The sequence below is a fragment of the Kryptolebias marmoratus genome, linkage group LG24, assembly GCF_001649575.2.
Source record: "Kryptolebias marmoratus isolate JLee-2015 linkage group LG24, ASM164957v2, whole genome shotgun sequence".
In the NCBI taxonomy this organism is placed as follows: Eukaryota; Metazoa; Chordata; class Actinopteri; order Cyprinodontiformes; family Rivulidae; genus Kryptolebias; species Kryptolebias marmoratus.
In genome coordinates this window covers 40,674-57,735 of record NC_051453.1, presented here as the reverse complement: position 1 = coordinate 57,735, position 17,062 = coordinate 40,674, and the positions used below count along the sequence as shown (strand labels likewise).

Below are 17,062 nucleotides of genomic sequence, written 5' to 3'. Positions count from 1 at the left end.
CAAACTGGAGCAGTGGCTACAACAGATCCCAGGAACAACATCAGACATCTCAGTCCAGAAATGTGCAGTTCTAGGCACAGCCAAGATACTGCGCAGAACCCTCAAGCTCCCAGGCCTCTGGTAGAGGACCCGAGCTCAGAGGATGAAACAAGCCCACCCGCGGAGGGTGAGAAGGGAATTTTTTTTTTTTTTAAGGATGATCATCTAGTTTTAGTTCATAAAATATTTAATAGTTTATCTAAATGAGGATTATTTACCATATGGTGTCACAAGTTAGTCCAGCCTCAGAGTTTCAAAAATTACCATTATATTGTATTATAGTTTTAACTGTGTTTTTAACTCATTATTTTTTATTTGTTGTGTACAGTCTGTACTGTGTGTGTTAAATAAAGTAAATGTTGGACAAATAGTCAGAAAATCAAATAAGAAATTTGGAAATTTGAAATGAGAAATGTGTAGGAACCATGAGACTAGTTAAAAACTGCCCGTATCAAAATAAATGTTACTTAATTATCTAATTATCGAGGTTAGAAATCCTTCCCTGCCCGGTTCTGACGCGGTGCCGTTAACCCTCAGATTAAGCAATCTGATCCTGTGGTTCATCTCCAATCTGGACAGAAACTGTAGTTTCAGCTCAGCTCTCCCTGCGTCCATCATGAGTCACGAGTTCACATTTGTTGAACTACTTGAACCTCTGCCGGAAGCGGGGGGCTCCACAGACTGAGTCGGCTGTGTTTGTGTTGCAGGCTGCTGTCCAGCGGGAGCCTCAGAAAGCTGCTGGCGGGCTGGAACGATGTGTGCCGGCTGACCGAGAGGCTGGAGAGATCTCAGCTGGAAGTCCTGGACCTGCAGCACAACCACCTGACCGAGCTCCCACACAACCTGTTCATCAAAGCACAGAGGTGCATTCTTTGCTCTTATATGGCTTTCTTCCTTTTGCTGTGAATCACTTATTCTGGATTCTGGGTTTCATTGCAGCTTACGTTACATAAACGTGTCGGCCAACAAGCTGGAGGACCTCCCTGCAGCCAGCCTGTCAGAGGACGCCTTCAGCAGCCTGGAAGAGCTTTACGTGACCAATAACAACTTGACAGATAAGTGCATCCCTCTACTGACGGGACACGGCCACCTGAGGGTGCTCCACGTCGCCTACAACCAGCTGCAGGCTTTCACTGCCAGGTAAAGATAAATGCGAGGAGAGGAACTCAGTTGTTTCTGTCTTTATCTCTGATCATCACCAGTGTTTCATGTTCTTTGCTCCCGTTACTTAAAAATGAAATGAAGTTTTATCCTCACTTCAACACCAGACCAGGTCAGAGGGACTAAGTCTGAGTTTTTGTGCAGTAAACTGGCCCGACTGGAGCAGCTGGAGGAGCTGGACCTGAGCGGGAACAGACTGAAAGCCGTGCCCACCACCATCCTCAGCTGTCAGCGGCTGCACACACTCTCCGCCCACTCCAACTGCATCACCACCTTCCCTGAAGTCCTCCAGCTGCCGGAGATAAAGGTGCAGCTCAAACCTTACCTGCACTGCAAATATTTCAGCTATGTCGTGAAAATAAAAACTCTGCAGTAGTTAGATGGAAACATAAAAAAGGAGATGTGATTAGAACAGGTTAATTCAGCTACAAATCTATCATCTATGAAATATTCTGTTACACTTTTTATTATTTCGGTTTGTCTTTCACAAATTTGACCTCTCTTCCACTTAAAACATTTCCTTCCTGTTTAGTAGATCAGTTGAGTTCACAGCTTTGACCTCTACTGAAAGCCATCCTGCTGCGGTTCTTAGTGACTGTGAGTGACTCTCTGCTGTTTTCAGTGTGTTGATCTTAGCTGCAACGAGCTGACCGAGGTCACCCTGCCGGAGACGCTTCCTCCAAAACTGCAGGAGCTCGACCTCACAGGAAACCCTCGACTCAACCTGGACCACAAGAGCCTGGAGCTTCTCAAGTACGAGCAGCGACCGTAAACAAGCCTCTGGCAGAACCTTTGGAACAGCTGTCTGATGTTTTTGTTTGTCTCCTCTTCTTTCCACAGTAACATCCGCTGTTTCAGGGTGGATCCGTCTCCTTCAGCTCCGTGTGCGAGCGACGGCCATGGAGTCCCCGCCGTCTGGAGTCACGGTTTCACCGAGGCCTCCGGAGTCAAAAACAAGTCAGTCTTCTCCTGTTGGTAAACGCTGAGTCAGCGTTCACACAGTTTCCCTGTTTGTTTCTTCCAAACATACTTTATACTCTTCAGTTTCATAAATCAAGATGTTCAGCTCGATGGGGATGGAGTGCTGTGATTTTGAGCAGCTTTAGCATCTGTTTAGCTGCTTTAGCTTTTAGATTGTTTAGCTTCTGTTTGGATTGTTTCTATTTTAAAAATCTGGTTTTAGCTTCAGCAGCAAAATTCAGGAACATCATTCGGCACTCAGCAGTTACAGTTTCCCCAGTTTTTTTAGTTTCTTTGCTTGAATTAAAACGTTTGTTAAGCTGTAATTATATAGAATTTGGCTCCTTGGCAGTTTTGTTTTTGTTCCTGAAGTGGGAACACAAAGACGTGCCAGGTGTTGTGTTTTAGCCTGAGCAGTCTTCGTGAGAGAAGCTGGTTCTGATCCAACTTGTTAGCAGGACTGTTTGTCCCTGGAGCAAATGCAGTCGTGTTTTTAGACATCTATAATCAGCATGAGGTCTTTCAGGTCAGAACTGAAGGAGTGATTGGCTCCTCTGTTGTTCTCAGGCTCTGTGTGGCGGCTCTGGCCCAGGACAGCTTCTGTGGGATCCGTGAAGCTCTGTACGGCGTGTTTGATGGAGACCGGAATGTCGAGGTGCCTTACCTGCTGCAGTGCACCATGGGAGACGTGTTGGCAGAGGAGCTCCACAGAAGCCAGAGGCAGGAGGACTACATGACCAACACCTTCCTCACCATGCAAAGGTAAACACGCACCTTTAAACCGTTTCCTCTGCCGCCGCGGCTGGGCCTTCCTGCTGACGGTTTGTCTTTGTTGCGTCTCTGAAGGAAACTGGGCACAGCGGGACAGAGGATGGGCGGCTCTGCGGCACTGTGCCACATCAGGCACGACCCGGTGGCGCCCGGCGAGCACGGCGGCTGCTTTACCCTGAAGGCCGCCAACGTGGGCCGCTGTCGGGCCGTGCTGTGTCGAGGCGGGAAAGCTCTACTGCTCTCTAACGCTCACAGCGTCAGGGAGGAGACGGAGTACCGGAGGGTCCGACAGCACAACGCCATCATCACTGAGGTAACTGCAAACTGCAGAGTCAGGACGGATTATTTAAAGACACTTAAAGGAAATATAAACTGATTTTTATCTGAAATGTGGTTCTTGTTATCGTTCTGTTCCTTTAAATCCTTAGTCCACTGATTATAAACAGAATGAATTTTCTCTGGTTTTATGAAAGTCATTTTTGTGAAAACTTTGCCTCCTGTAGGATAATAAAGTCAGCGGCGTGACGGACTCTACCAGAATGATGGGTTACTCCTTCCTCTGCCCCTCCGTGACACCCCGCCCCCACGTCACCACGATGACGCTCACTCCTCAGGACGAGTTCTTCCTCCTGGGCAGCCGGGGACTGTGGGACCTGCTGTCTCCCGGCGAGGCCGTTGAAGCCGTCCGGAACGTCCCGGACGCCCTCGCCGCCGCCAAGAAGCTGGTTACGTTGGCTCAGAGCTACGGCTGCTCTGACAGCGTCAGCACCATCGTGGTGCAGCTCAGCATCACCGAAGACTGCTGCTGTTTCTGCGAGCCCCCGCCTCCCCCGCCCAGCCCCGGCCCGGCCGCGCAGCCTTACTCGTCCAGCGGCGAGGGCGGGATCCCGCTGCCGCCGGCTTCCTCGGGAACCGTGAGCGAGCTGAGCAGCGAGTTCAGCACATCTGAGATGAGCAGTGAGGTGGGATCCACAGCGTCCTCGGAGGAGCCGCCGCCTCAGACTGACCACCTGACCTCCCAGCGATCCGGCGTGCGGAGACCCGCCCGTGGGGGAGGGAGCTTCCAGAGACAGTTCTCCGGAGCTTTGTCCGACAACGGGCTGGACAGTGAGGACGAGGAGCCCATCGCCGGCGTGTTCTCCAACGGCAGCCGCGTGGAGGTGGAAGCAGACGTCCACTGCCTGCTCCGCCACGTCTGTGCTCACGCTCACACGGCAGGCAAACCTCCCGAGATCTCACCCCCTACCCTCGCCTCCCTGCCTCCCTCCTCCCCCAGCCTCAGCGGGGACGCTCGGTTGGGGACTCTGGGCCGCAGGGCTCGGGCCAACGGGTCCGTTGCCTGTCAGGGCCAGAACCAGGACGTCATCGAGGAGGCCGGTGACTTCCCCGTCAGGAAGCAGGGGGGCTACTTCAACGCCCCCGCCCAGCCGGACCCCGATGACCAGCTGATCATCCCGCCGGAGCTGGAGGAGGAGGTCCGTCAGATCATCCAGCAGCAGCAGCAGCAGCAGCAGGAACAGCTGCAGACTCACAGCTACCAGAGAGCTGCCGATTACTTCGTCACGCCTCTCTAACAGGACCTTCATCCGTCTCCGTTTCCACGTTTTCTACTGAGAACTCCCCTTTTTCTAACGCTCTGATCAAATCTCCACCTGTAGTTGATTTTTACCATATCTATGGTATGAAGAAGCACTTTGTGTTTAATTATTTTCTCGTCTGTTTTATGTTAAACGGTACTTTAAGGTTTTTGTGACTTTTCCCCTCTATTTTTTTATTTTATTTTTCAGTCGCAGCTGATGGCCTTACAGTTGTCGGAGTTAGTAGCTGTTTAACTAACTCCTAGGAGTTTAATACTTTAAAGTGCGCTAGTCACTGAGGCATACTAATATTCTCTGAGAGAAAAGATGATTTATTTCCGAAGGCTGATTAGTTTTTGTTTTTCCAGGTTTGTGTTTTCTGGGCGGGTCGAGTCCAGAGCGGTGCTGCGGCGATCAGTTACTAACAGATGTTTTTCTGAAAAGTGTTACAGACATGTTGAGAACAGAAAACTGCACAAGAGAGCCACTTTTGCTAAACAATAAAGTTTTCAGATAAACTCAGATTTGCCGACTTGGGCTTCTTCAGGGAAACGGATGGAAAAAGTACCTTAAAAACTTTAATGTAAAAATATTCATATAAAGTTTAAAGTAAATGAAGAGAAATACTTTAAATTTTCCACAAATACATAAAATAACTAACAGGGGAACATCGTTCTGTTTAAATTTGATTAAAATAAACTGAACACAAATCCTTACTTTCATAATGTCAAACTATAACTTCAATTTACATTTCATTTAGCAGGAACAACTCCTGATTTAGTAAAAAAAATATGAAGAAAATGTGTTTAAAGTTATTTCTTAAGGGATTAAAAGCTGCAGAAACTCAAAATGAGTAAATTTTCCTCAACAGTTTGAGTAATTTTAACATTTGTCCTGTTTTATTCATCAAACTAGAAACTCAAACCTCCACTGAGGCCACAGCAGGATCCGGATCAGCACCAGGAACGTTTCCTGAAAGTCCGTTCAGAACTTTTTTAAAAACCTCATCCGGGTCGTAGTTTTAAGTAGCTTTCGCTCCCAAAACTAAACTGTAAAAACCACAGAACTGATTTTTATTCAAATTAAAATCATGCTGAAGCTTTTATTACAGTTGCTCAAAAGTTAAAAACAAACTTTGGTACAAATACATGTTTTAAAAAATTTCCCTCGATTTACTGAACTGCCTGAGTTTGTAATTAATGAACATTTTAGATTTAAGTATAACAAAAGCTTTAATTATAAATGACATTATTTACAGAAGTAATCAGCCTGAGCTGCTACAGATAATTATTTAGTCACTGGTTTTGGTTTTGATCCAAAAGGAGGCAGAGGTTAAAAATGTTCAATTAGAACTTATTTTTTTGTCCAGAATTTCTGACAGTTTGGAGCCGGTGTGATGCGGTCTTTGCTCACTCTTTTCTGTCAGGATGGGTCCGTGGCTCTGCTGCAGGAAAGGTTCTGACCCGTTCTGCTGCTCGACATGTCAGGACTTCATTTGTTCCTCTTGCTCCTCTTTTCCTTGCAGTAGTTCCAGGTGGCAGCTGTCCCTTCGGCCGTCTCACACGAAGGTGGTGTCGGCCCTCAGTGGCGCTCTCTGAGGGTTGCTCCGGGCCCGCTGCTTCTCCTCCTCCCGCCTCTTCCTCTCCTGCAGGTAGCGCCTCACCCTTCGTATGGTCTGAAAGGTGAGCACGGTGCCGGCCGCGTAGAGGATGGCGGTGATGAGGCCGAACAGAGCCACGGCCGCATCGGCCCCGCTCACGTCGCAGTTCATCCAGGTGTAGCCGTTCCGTCTGTACAGGATCTCGCGCTTCCTGCACACTTCCGTGGAGTTGACCCTGATGACGAAGTGCAGGTAGAGGCCAACGGCCACCACGTAGGCGGGGGCGCCCACCGCCTGGAACACCAGCTGGCCCATCAGCAGCTTCTGGGACATCAGGTGGGGGGGTTTGGTCCCGGCGACGACGAACAGCAGCGAGACTACGCCGAACACCAGGCTGAAGGCGATGCCGCCGTAGATGCCCGGCGCCCTCATCTGGCTGTACTGCATGTCCAGGTCCCGGGCCTCCTGCAGCTCGGTGCCCTGCAGGTTTAAGTTGGTGTTGATGTTGAAGCTGCCCACGCCGCCCATGGAGGACAAGCCCGACATGACCATCTGAGCCGCAACCACGCAGATCAGGACCAGGGCGTTGGTCAGGATGGCGCAGATCAACACGATGCCTGAGGGGAGAAGAGTCTGCCGTTTTATTTCTGATAGAACAGCAACAAAAAAAACTTTAAATTTGTGTAAAATGTAAAAAAAGACAGAACCCAATGATCTCTGAGGTCAAAGGTCAAGATTGGATGTTGGTGATCTGGTTCTGTTCTGCTCAGGAACACTGTCTGTAAACACAGTTCACCGTGCTGCTTAAAACTATCAGGCAGAGAAGAAGCCAGATGTGAACAGATGTGTCTCCTCTGGACCAAAGAGGAGAACTGTTCTGAGGTCAGCCTGCCTCTCTGATGGTATGGGGGTGCATTAGTGCCTCAGGTTTTAGAACAACAACTGCTCTCACCCACGTAAAGATCTTGGACGATTAGACTCAGTTTTTAGATTTGTTGCTAAATTACCTCCTGTGTTCCTAAAACTGGTTTGATTTCCTCCCCATGAGGGCTTCAGTTCAGCCAATCATTGCGTCGGGTTTTTATTCAACTTTTTCAGGGCTGAGGCTGTAAACTCGTCTCATTTTCTCCTCTGCAGTCTGACACAGATTTACCATTTTTAACCTTCCAGGATTCAGCTCCTCTGATCGTTTATTAGACCTGAAGTCTCAGTTTCTCCCTGTCCCTCCTCTGATCTGAGTAAAACCACAGAGAACCGGTCGGTCTGGATCTTGTAGGAGGAAGTTATGAACTGAAACCGAACTTCGACGCTGCAGCCGCCTTCAGACCGGCTTTGGGATTTATACGACTCGGATAGTTTCGCCACGGCGCTGGCCTACCTCTCCTGGAGCAGATGTTGGTGCATTTAGAGTCCCGGTGGTCCCTGCGAGGGGGCCGAGAGGAAGACCTGAAACACATTCAGTCAGAAACAATCGGCTTGTTCAAACTTGTTTTCCACTGCAGCTTATTTTTGTTCTAAATTAAAGTTCACACAGTCAGATTTGAACTTGTATGTCAGTTTTGATCTTTAGATCGGAAAGGATCCAGAAAATTGTCAAAATAAGTAAATCTTTTTAGTTTACTTAAGATTTTGCTTTTAAGCAGAGTAGCTTTTTGAATTTTGATGAAATGCTAAAAGCTGATATAAATCTGAAAAATGTACAAACTTTAAACAGATATCTGAGCATTTTAACCCACCGGCAGGTTTATAAATGGAAAATAAAACATGTTTTCTGCTTATTTTCCTTTCAAAACATCCAGACTCAGATTTACAGTTGTAAATAAAATGTCCTTTAAAGTTCACAAAAATGCATGCACAAACACCCCAGGAATCTGGAATTAAATAAACAAGTTATTACACTTTTAGTCTAACTAAAAAAAAACAACTTTATAAAAACTTAAGTCAGAAAAAGCTGAATTTAACAACAAATTCCCCACTTTTTAAAAACTACTAACCCCTTAACTTAATGCATATCATCCGACACTTTTAATACAATCAGTAGCACTCAGAGACTGTTAGAAGTGACTCTCAGCTACTACCACCCCAAGTTTTAGCACGATATTAATAGTTATAATTATTTGTATACCAGAACACTAATTATGTTCCTAATTACTAATTTAGCTGCTATCATCTTCAACAGGACTTGTTTTTTAGGTGAATGTAGTGAATAATCCTGATTTCCGACACCGGGCTCACCTGTCGGGAGACGCCCGCCTGTCGTCGCAGGTCGGCGGCCGCTGCTCTCCATTTCTCTCCCGGTACCCCCGGTTCGAACGGGCCGGTTGACTCATGGCTGCTGACCGAGAAGCGTCACAGAAACCACCTGTAAACAAAATAAACAAAAAAAACCCAAAGCGTTACCGAGGTCTTACTTTTTGTACGTAAAAGAACGCACATTGAGAATCTCGAAGACAGTTTACGCAAAAAAAGTTAACCGTTGACGTAACTTACGTTTCGACGTAAACAAAACACAAAGAAAGTCGAATTAAAAGACATAAAATCAAATATTTTAACAGTTAATACCCCAACCGCGCCTCAAAAAAATAAAAAATTAAAAACCTACACAAGAAGAAGAAGAGGAAAATATTACTTTAGGAATATTTGACAGCCTTACGCTAACGTAAGTCGATTTACATAAATTTCATGTTGAGCTAGTTTAGTTAAAACCTGTAATTAGCTTTACTAACACATTAACTTACTGTGAGGGCGATTAAAGTCTGAAGTGCTGTTTTACTGTCATGTCTTCTAAATCCTTAAGCCATCATCGTGTGTAGAAACAGCTCCAATAATGACGTATATTTTAATAAAAGTCATCGAGCTCCACCCTACCTGGACAAGGAGACGGAAGAGAAACCCGCAGGTAAAAAATCTGGTTTCACCTGCAGCTGCTGTGGATCCGTTTCTTTGTGCTGTTTGGAGGGGAAGGAGGGACACTTTGTTGTTTACGTGCTTCATTTATTCTGTGAAAAGCCTTTTGTACTCTCCCACACTCTGCAGACTCCTTGAACAGTTTATAATTTTTTTCATTATATTTTATTTTTTTACACTGACATGGGCAAAATAACTCCCTAGGGTCAAAACTTTATTATCTCAACTAAAGTGCTGGATAAACTTTGATTTATAAGTTACAAATTTATTAATGCAAGTCGATTATATACACAGTGTTATACACACTCCCGTCCAGCAGGGGCAGCAGCGGTGAACTGATATAAACACTTCTGGGTCGCGTCTTTGTTGTCTGTAAACAAACAAGCTAAAACCCGAGTTTGTGACCTTCTGTGAGTAATAAACGCTTTTTTAATCTGGACCCGGTGTCCTTTGAGTTCCGTGTTCATCCCAGAACATTTCAACCCTCCAGCGACCATGTTGTTCCTCCGGACCGCCGGGCGAAGCTGCAGAGCTCTGACCGCTCTGAGCTGCATCCCCGCCGGCTACGCCTCCTCCACAAGAGCCGTTACCTACATCCAGGGCCAGAGCCCCGAACCTCGGATCCGGGAGTACTTCTACTACATGGACCACCAAGGACAGGTGAGGCTTTGAAGAAATAAGCAAAAATAATGTTTACATTCACGTGTTCATCAGTCTGTATGATGTGTTTTCTGCAGCTTTTCCTCGATGACACCAAAATGAAAAACTTTGTCACCTGCTTAAAAGGTAAAATGTTTTTTTTTCTCACACTAATAAATAAACACTCATTTTAGAGCCACCATTACCAAACCAAACCACTTTATTTATTAAAGAAACAATCACAAGGCCGACTAAAGCGCTGTACAATAAAACAAACAGGTTGAAGCATTACCACCGTGATAACTGTCTTTATAAAAAGATAAATAAAAAAAAATACTTGGTTTGATCGCAGGAGGAAATTCTGCAGCTTCTTCTCCGTCACGCCATCACATCTGCAGGGAACTGCTGCAGATGTTAAAGGACTCCAGATGTGCCTCAGCTCTTCACCAGCTGATGTTTGTTTATTTGTTTTGATTTTTTTTTCCAGATAAAAACTTCCTGGTTTTCTTCTTCAGCCGCCTGCGTTCCAATCAGAGCGGGCGCTACGAGGAGGACTTCCCCTTCCTGTCTCTGTGCGGCAGAGAGAGGAACTTCCTGCGCTGCGATGACAGGCCGGTGGTCTTCACCCACCTGCTGCAGAGCCCTGCGGGGCCACAGGGACCCACCGGAGAGCAGGAGCTGCTGTCGTACTGCGGCGGTGCGGAGATGCTCGCCGTGCCTTTCCGTCCGGAGGCGCTGTTCATGCACCCCGTCAGCGGTCGGGTTTATCACCCCTGCCCGGAGCGCTCAGGGGGGGTCGGCCTGGTCAGGTCAGCGCTGGCCATCGAGGTCAGTCCCTTCTTCGTTTATCCGCCAGAGAGCGGCCAATCGGGACAGCCCACACACTTCCTCTGGAGAGGACAGACGCTCAAACTGACCAATGAGCTGGCTCGATGCTTCCCTGCAGCGCAGGAGGAGCAGGGAGAGCTCGGATAAAACTTCAGAGCTGTGGCTCGTTCATGAAATCTGAAATACACACAAAAACAGACATCATCTAAAACCAGCGCTCTGCTTTATGAGGCGACTCAACGAAGCTGTCCTTGTTTTAGGATCAAGTTTGATTTATTTCAGGTTCTGCGGACGGTTCGTTTATCCAGAACATCAGCTGAAACGCCGAACGCTGCTCAGACATCTTAGATTGTGAGTGAAGTCTCAAACACAGGTGCAAGGTTCCAAAATTAAATATTTTAAATGAATCAAGCTGTTTGTTCAGGGTTGGAGACGTGAAAAGTCGTTTCAGAAATTAACTCTGGTCGACGCAGAGACTTGAAACTACAGCTGAGCTGAAGATGAAACTGAAAACTGTTAATTCTTTTTGTCTGTTTAGTAGTTTTCTGTTCTTGCTTTTAAAAATAAACATACTAACTCTGAATGAGTATTAGTTTATACTTGTCTGATAGATGCTTTAAAATGTGATGTAAATATTAGTTTGACATGCAGATAAATTTAAATTAATCCTGACTGTGGCATAGTTTAGGATTGGAACTGATAGAGGTTCATCCAGGCTCACATATTTGGCTAAAATGTATAAATGTTGTTTCTAAAATAAACTATATTGTGGGGGGGTCCATATGAGGGACGACGAGCCACTTCACCAAGCCTTGCTCAAGGATGAGGCCTCAGTATTCCCAATCCCGGTGAGGAATCCTGATTCCTCGGTTTTAAAGGTTTGGCCACAGGAGACCGTACCCGGGTAAACCATCAGGTGTCTCGGGTGGCGATCCACGGCGGAGCCAGCGGAGGTGGGTTAGGCGTCCTTAAAGCATGTCTTCATGCCGGACGCCTTCCAGAGCAGACGTTTGAGACGTGTCCCACTGGGAGGAGACCTCTGGACCCAGGAACACTTTAGAGCCTCTCTGGATCAAACTTTTCTGCTTTTGACCCACAGGAGCAAACCTCCAGAGACTCATGACGATACTGATAGATCATTTTATCTCTTTGAAACAGTTATGACTAAATATGTTGTCGGAAACCTTCTTCACCTGGTGTTTCCGGACTCCAACTGTGAGCTGAAGGAGGTCTGGGGGTCTCCGCTGAAGCTGTCGCCCCCAACTTAGTTTTGGATCAAAGTCAGAGGATGTCAGTAATGGTGTGCATCCCTACTAGAAATAAAAGACATTTGAATTCTCTAAACCCTTTTTAAACTCGAACACATCTTCCTCCAGCAGCTTAAATTGAAATAAAGTAATTATCACAAAATGAACCTTTTTTTTTTTAAAATTAAATGCATCTAAATATGAGTCTGTTCTTTGGTCCAGACGGATCAGAACGAGAAGAGCCGCCTATAGGATCCGGACGGACCCGGTTCAGGACTCAGTGGAGCTTCGGGGAACTGCAGCTCCCGGAACCAAACATGGCAGCTCGAAGCGGGAACACATGCGGGATCCGGGAGCGGCTCCCCGCGCTGCTCACCGACCTGTACCAGTTCACCATGGCGTACGCGTACTGGCGGGCCGGCCGGAACCAGGAGCCCGCCGTGTTCGAGCTCTTCTTCAGGGACAATCCGTTCGGCGGCGGCTTCTCGCTGTTCGCGGGTCTGCAGGACTGCCTGCTGTTCCTGGACAGCTTCCGCTTCACGGACCAAGGTGAGGTTCGGGCACGGTCATTCGCACTCTTTAATGGGGAAACCGAACCTGTCCGAACCGTGGCATCAATATGAATCAGTTGGGTTTAAATGGTTCGGGGTTTCATAGTTTGACAGATTTTGAAGTCTTGCGCCATCTGCTGGTCAGACCTCAGCACTGCAGCTGAAGCCATTCAGGCTCGGTTCTGCGAACAGGTTCAGTGCGCATCTTTTACTTTTTATCTGTCCCTTTAATACATTATTTTTATTGATCGGGTCTTTAGTCGTCCTCAGGTCCAGGCTGGTCCACAGAGGGGATCGGGTCTTTAGTCGTCCTCAGGTCCAGGCTGGTCCACAGAGGGGATCGGGTCTTTAGTTGTCCCGAGGTCCAGGCTGGTCCACAGAGGGGATCGGGTCTTTATTTGTCCCGAGGTCCAGGCTGGTCCACAGAGGGGATCGGGTCTTTAGTCGTCCCGAGGTCCAGGCTGGTCCTCAGAGGGGATCATCACTGTTTATTGCTTTGGGTGTGTGTTTGTGGATCCAGATGTGGAGTTCCTGCGCTCCATCTTGCCCCCCACCACCGACCCCGCCTTCTTCCAGTTCCTGCTCGGCCTGGACTGCTCGGCGGTGGCACTGCGCTCCGTTCCCGAGGGCTCCGTGGCATTCGCCAGGGTGAGTTTCAGGGTGAAGCTGTTACGGTATGGGCGGGGGAGGGGGTGGAGGGGGTGACAGGAAGTAACGGGTTTAACATCTGCAGGTGCCTCTGATGGAGGTGGAGGGTCCGCTGGCTGTGGTCCAGCTGCTGGAGACCAGTTTACTCTGTCTGGTTAACTACGCCAGGTAACAACCTAACCTAGTTAGACCTAAACTCAGCTAACCTCAGACCAAACCACAGCCAAGACCGGATGTTACGGCCTCTTAGATTGTTTAGCTGCAGTGAATCTTGAATCGAGTTGACTCCGAAAGCTCATCGGTCTTTTTCTAAAAAGGAGGAGCTTCAGATTCACCTGAGAACTGGACCTTGAACTGTTTCTTCTCCTCTCCTCAGTCTGGTGTGCAGTAACGCTGCTCGCTTCCGCCTGGCAGCCGGACCAAAGAGGAAGCTGCTGGAGATGGGCCTCCGGCGGGCTCAGGGACCAGACGGAGGACTCACCGCCTCCCGATACACACACATCGGAGGTGAACGCTGTGCGCTCCGTCTCGTTTCCCGGACTGATTATTTACTCATTTACTGCGATCTTGTCTTCCAGGGTTTGATCTGACCAGTAACGTTCAGGCGGGTTTCCTGTTTGGGATCCCCGTCGTGGGGACCATGGCACACTCCTATGTCACGTCCTTCACCTCCCTGGAGGAGGTGTGGCCTCAAGTAGGTACATGTTCTCCCCTCAGACCTGAATCTGGTCTGATTCAGGTCTTATTTAGACCAGATTTAGACCAGATTCAGACCAGATTCAGACCTGAATCAGACGTCCTTCAGGACAGATCCGTCTTCTTTGTTTTGAGCAGGACGTTAAAGAAGTCTTTAGTTTCAGTTTTTTTTCCGATGTCTCTGTGTTGTTTCTTTCCTCTCAGGTCCTCGCGGCGGCAAACGGCGCCGGCGATCCGGTTAACGTCATCGCTCTAATAAAAGGCTGGCTTGGTCGGGTTTGTGAACTCCTGGGAGCCGAACCCGGGAGGATCCACGAGGGCGAGTTGGCAGCTTTCACGTCTTACGCCATTGCTTACCCTCACAACTTCCTCCCTGTGATCGACAGCTACAGCGTGGGCCGGTAACTCTTGATACCGTGTGTCGTTTCCTGAAAATGGAATCAAATCCTGATGTTTTTAGTGTTTGACGTAACAGACCAGAAAATATGAAGTTTCCATGAAACGCAGCAGATTTTGTTCTGGATTTGTGTGTTTCAGTAGCGGGCTGCTGAACTTCTGCACCGTGGCGTTGGCGCTGTGCGAGCTCGGCTACAGACCTGTGGGAGTTCGTCTGGACAGTGGTGACCTCTGCAGCCAGTCGGTGGACGTCCGCCGTGCCTTCAGACGCTGCAGCGAGCAGTGAGTGAGGCGCCACGCTGCGCCAGTCGGTTCTCTGTTTTGACCTGAATGCTGATTCAGCAGTTTTCTGGCTACCGTTTGGCTATTTTTGGTTGGTGTTTTGCCACTTTTAGCTTGTAGGTTCTGTTCCTGGTTCTTCAGCTAACTTCAGCTCATGCTGTTGTCTCTCTCCAGTTTTTCCGTCTCTGCCTTCGAGTCTCTGATCATCGTCGGGACCAACAACATCTCTGAGCAGAGCATGACCGAACTCAATGAGAAGGTTGGAAGACTCGTCAGAAAGCGTGTGATTCTGAGACGGCCCAGCCCGATCGTTCTCCTGGATGTTCTGTGTTTCTGTTTCAGGAGAACGAGATCGACGCGGTCGGTGTTGGAACACATCTGGTCACCTGCACCAAGCAGCCGTCTCTGGGTTGTGTTTACAAGGTAACGAGTCCAACAGAAACCTGCCCGCTCTGATGGTTCTGACTTCTCCCCGGGTTTGTGTTTGTGATCCTAGCTGGTGGAGGTGAGAGGAAGACCCAAGATGAAAATCAGCGAGGAGCCGGAGAAAAGCACCGTTCCTGGCAGGAAGGCCGTCTACCGGCTCATAGACTCTGAAGGTTTCTATCAAAGGAAGGGAACGTCGTGTTTTCCTGTCTTGGCTCCTGATCCCACGCTGTTCTCCTCTGCAGGTCATCCTTTTCTGGACCTGCTGTGTCTGAAGGCGGAGCCTCCCCCCGAGGCAGGACAGCCGCTGAGCTGCTACCCTCTGGGGGAGGAGAACTCACCTGCTGCAGTCACTCCGGCTCAGGTGATCTGTCTGAGACAGGAAGTCTTCTCCAAAGGACAGGTGAGGATCCTAACTCCTCCGAGATATTCTGCTCTGTAGAGGAGAAATCTGCAATTCTCTTCAAGCTTTTAATTTGAGGACTTCAAATATTTTCCTAAATGTTTATTATGTGTCTTGAGATATGCTTTTTTATGCCATAACTGCACCAAAATCTCAGCTTCTTTTGTATATATTAGGAACTAACTAATAAATTATGGTAAGAAGATAAAACCCAAAGTATCTTGGGTTCATGCATGAATACACGTCAAAGTAAACTGCACCTAAAGGAGGAGAAAAGAGGAATTTGAAGAGGAGCAGGATTGCTTCAAATGTTGTTCAATGCAAAATGAAACAGAAACAAAATTAATGAGAAAAATCCCATTTCTTAATGGCTCTAGAGGCCATTCATGATTATAAAACATGACTTGGAACTCTGGAGGACACCTGGTCTTAGTAAATGTGTTTTTTAGGTCAAAGATCATCTGTGCAGCGCTGCAGAAACCAGAGCAAAGGTCCAGAGCTCCCTGCAGACTCTCCACCCTCGACACAAGAGGCTGCACGAGCCCGACTCGTACACCGTGAGTCTCAGACCCGCTTACGTCAAATACGAAAACACAAACTGGCTCAGATTTCCTCTGAAAGCCAGAAACGGTCTTTACTCTGAAGCGTTTGGTCTCTTCTCTCTTTGCAGGTGGCGCTGTCAGAGAAACTCCACAACTTGGTGTCAGAGCTGCAGAAAGGCAGCAGCAACTTTTTATTGGCCAGCTAAAGATTTATTTCTAAGATTTTATTTTCATCCTGTTTCCGAAGGTGCCTCTAAAGCTGGGAAAATGAGTTGGAATCAACTGTTTCAGTAGGTTTTTTTTTTGTCTAGAAAATGTCTTTTCTAATGTTTTTTTGTTTAAAACTTTCCAACTAAATGTACAAAACAGGAACTGTGTGCTGTTACAGACAGAAACAAGGTAATTTAGTCTGATTTATACGAAAACCTGCAGTTTTCTTCAGCGGATCCTTTTGTAAACATTCAGATTATCATGAGAAGTTTTTAATTACTAGTTTGGATTGATGCAAGCATTTCTCCTGCTCACAATAACGTTCTTACGAGTCAGGATTGAAATTAAAGATATTTATAGTCACGTTATTACAAGCACAACTCAAACTGTTGGTGAAAAAATAGGTTGAAAATGTTTAAAACTGTTAAAATGTGATGATTAAACATTTAATGGACAGCCTGGCTACGTCCAACTAATCTAACTATTCTAACTCTTCTTTAATTAATAGTACAGTATCTCTTGATCTAAACTCTTAGAGCTAAAAACTTAACATCTGTTTGTAGATTTGTGAGTTTTTTTACCCAGCATGCACTGAGCAGAACACATCTTTTGTCTGAATTGTGCCAAATTAATCCTCTGGGATTATTGCTGCTGTGTTCAACTGAAGAAAACCTGAAGTAAAAGTTATTTCCTGTGGGAGGTGGTTTGAACTTTATATCTTTTATCATCCTCTTTATCATTTGCCAAACAAACAACAACTCCAAGGTAAAGATTATATGAAAGTAAACAGTTCCATCTCCACAATAATCCATCTGCTGAGAAACAAGCATCAGATTAACTCAACCTTCAGAGTAAATCGGTTCTTTCTACCTCAGAACGCTTGAATCAAACAAACACCTCAGATGTATTTTCCATTTATTTGTGTTTTTACCCTTTTTTATATTTTTTGTCTAATAAAATTCAGTCACAACTTCACATTTGTTCTATTAAAACCTGTAACCTTTCAGTTTTGCCGCCATGTGGCGGTGGAATAAAGAGGTACAAGATGATAATAATTGAGTAATTTTTAATAATTTCTGCTGTTTTTACCTCATGTTTGTTTCAGCTGAAGTTTAACCTTTGTCATGTAAGTTCAGACCTTCCTCTTCAGGCTTCTTTTTATATCAGAAACCCCTGAAT

The 17,062-nt window shown here is 46.8% G+C and overlaps 4 protein-coding genes across 9 annotated transcripts in view; 3 read left to right on the top strand and 1 right to left on the bottom strand.

Annotated features, from left to right (window-relative positions):
* Positions 1 to 5,032, top strand: part of LOC108248355 (PH domain leucine-rich repeat-containing protein phosphatase 1) — a 15,547-nt gene extending 10,515 nt beyond the window's left edge. Inside the window, exons 10-17 of the mRNA XM_017437087.3 lie at positions 747 to 902; positions 979 to 1,179; positions 1,345 to 1,507; positions 1,823 to 1,953; positions 2,041 to 2,157; positions 2,728 to 2,922; positions 3,007 to 3,244; positions 3,435 to 5,032. Of these exons, the coding sequence (XP_017292576.1) occupies positions 747 to 902; positions 979 to 1,179; positions 1,345 to 1,507; positions 1,823 to 1,953; positions 2,041 to 2,157; positions 2,728 to 2,922; positions 3,007 to 3,244; positions 3,435 to 4,505 (2,272 nt within the window). The 3' untranslated portion in view covers positions 4,506 to 5,032. The remainder of the gene's footprint in view (positions 1 to 746; positions 903 to 978; positions 1,180 to 1,344; positions 1,508 to 1,822; positions 1,954 to 2,040; positions 2,158 to 2,727; positions 2,923 to 3,006; positions 3,245 to 3,434) is intronic.
* Positions 5,033 to 5,584: 552 nt separating this feature from the next.
* On the bottom strand, positions 5,585 to 9,145 carry si:ch211-191a24.4 (uncharacterized protein LOC100150331 homolog). 3 transcript variants are annotated; one of them, XM_025010812.2, is made up of 4 exons: positions 9,027 to 9,145; positions 8,344 to 8,470; positions 7,487 to 7,554; positions 5,585 to 6,725 (listed from the first exon to the last, which is right to left on the bottom strand). In XM_025010812.2, the coding sequence occupies exons 1-4, from the start codon at positions 9,100 to 9,102 to the stop codon at positions 6,067 to 6,069; spliced, it is 930 nt and encodes a 309-aa protein (XP_024866580.1). In that variant the 5' UTR covers positions 9,103 to 9,145; the 3' UTR covers positions 5,585 to 6,066. The 3 variants fall into 3 exon arrangements, with proteins under 3 accessions (XP_024866580.1, XP_017292584.1, XP_017292583.1); XM_017437095.3 differs by having other exon boundaries at positions 8,977 to 9,108; XM_017437094.3 differs by lacking the exon at positions 9,027 to 9,145 and adding an exon at positions 8,847 to 8,987.
* A 103-nt stretch (positions 9,146 to 9,248) lies between these two features.
* Positions 9,249 to 11,892, top strand: lg24h8orf82 (linkage group 24 C8orf82 homolog). 2 transcript variants are annotated; one of them, XM_025010813.2, is made up of 4 exons: positions 9,249 to 9,425; positions 9,506 to 9,675; positions 9,753 to 9,801; positions 10,142 to 11,892. In XM_025010813.2, the coding sequence occupies exons 2-4, from the start codon at positions 9,511 to 9,513 to the stop codon at positions 10,627 to 10,629; spliced, it is 702 nt and encodes a 233-aa protein (XP_024866581.1). In that variant the 5' UTR covers positions 9,249 to 9,425; positions 9,506 to 9,510; the 3' UTR covers positions 10,630 to 11,892. The 2 variants fall into 2 exon arrangements, with proteins under 2 accessions (XP_024866581.1, XP_024866582.1); XM_025010814.2 differs by having other exon boundaries at positions 9,249 to 9,675; positions 10,170 to 11,892.
* A 90-nt stretch (positions 11,893 to 11,982) lies between these two features.
* Positions 11,983 to 16,858, top strand: naprt (nicotinate phosphoribosyltransferase). Of its 3 annotated transcripts, none has more exons than XM_037974095.1 (13): positions 11,983 to 12,278; positions 12,801 to 12,928; positions 13,014 to 13,096; positions 13,305 to 13,435; positions 13,507 to 13,622; positions 13,829 to 14,025; positions 14,165 to 14,302; positions 14,477 to 14,561; positions 14,645 to 14,725; positions 14,799 to 14,901; positions 14,974 to 15,131; positions 15,581 to 15,688; positions 15,802 to 16,858. In XM_037974095.1, the coding sequence occupies exons 1-13, from the start codon at positions 12,047 to 12,049 to the stop codon at positions 15,877 to 15,879; spliced, it is 1,638 nt and encodes a 545-aa protein (XP_037830023.1). In that variant the 5' UTR covers positions 11,983 to 12,046; the 3' UTR covers positions 15,880 to 16,858. The 3 variants fall into 3 exon arrangements, with proteins under 3 accessions (XP_037830023.1, XP_037830024.1, XP_024866579.1); XM_025010811.2 differs by having other exon boundaries at positions 11,986 to 12,278; positions 14,162 to 14,302; XM_037974096.1 differs by lacking the exons at positions 12,801 to 12,928; positions 13,014 to 13,096 and having other exon boundaries at positions 11,985 to 12,278; positions 14,162 to 14,302.
* Positions 16,859 to 17,062: the final 204 nt, after the last annotated feature.

Bases quoted from the DNA above. Each gene is read 5' to 3' on its own strand.
- si:ch211-191a24.4 (XM_025010812.2), bottom strand. From the start codon at position 9,102: ATGAAGCACGTAAACAACAAAGTGTCCCTCCTTCCCCTCCAAACAGCA. The intron at 8,471-9,026 runs GTGAAACCAGAT...TTTTGTTTACAG, and splicing joins CGGATCCACAGCAGCTGCAG to GTGGTTTCTGTGACGCTTCT. The intron at 7,555-8,343 runs GTGAGCCCGGTG...AATGTGTTTCAG, and splicing joins AGGCGGGCGTCTCCCGACAG to GTCTTCCTCTCGGCCCCCTC.
- lg24h8orf82 (XM_025010813.2), top strand. From the start codon at position 9,511: ATGTTGTTCCTCCGGACCGCCGGGCGAAGCTGCAGAGCTCTGACCGCT. The intron at 9,676-9,752 runs GTGAGGCTTTGA...TGTTTTCTGCAG, and splicing joins ACATGGACCACCAAGGACAG to CTTTTCCTCGATGACACCAA. The intron at 9,802-10,141 runs GTAAAATGTTTT...TTTTTTTTCCAG, and splicing joins CTTTGTCACCTGCTTAAAAG to ATAAAAACTTCCTGGTTTTC.
- naprt (XM_025010811.2), top strand. From the start codon at position 12,047: ATGGCAGCTCGAAGCGGGAACACATGCGGGATCCGGGAGCGGCTCCCC. The intron at 14,562-14,644 runs GTTGGAAGACTC...TTTCTGTTTCAG, and splicing joins TGACCGAACTCAATGAGAAG to GAGAACGAGATCGACGCGGT. The intron at 15,132-15,580 runs GTGAGGATCCTA...TGTGTTTTTTAG, and splicing joins AAGTCTTCTCCAAAGGACAG to GTCAAAGATCATCTGTGCAG.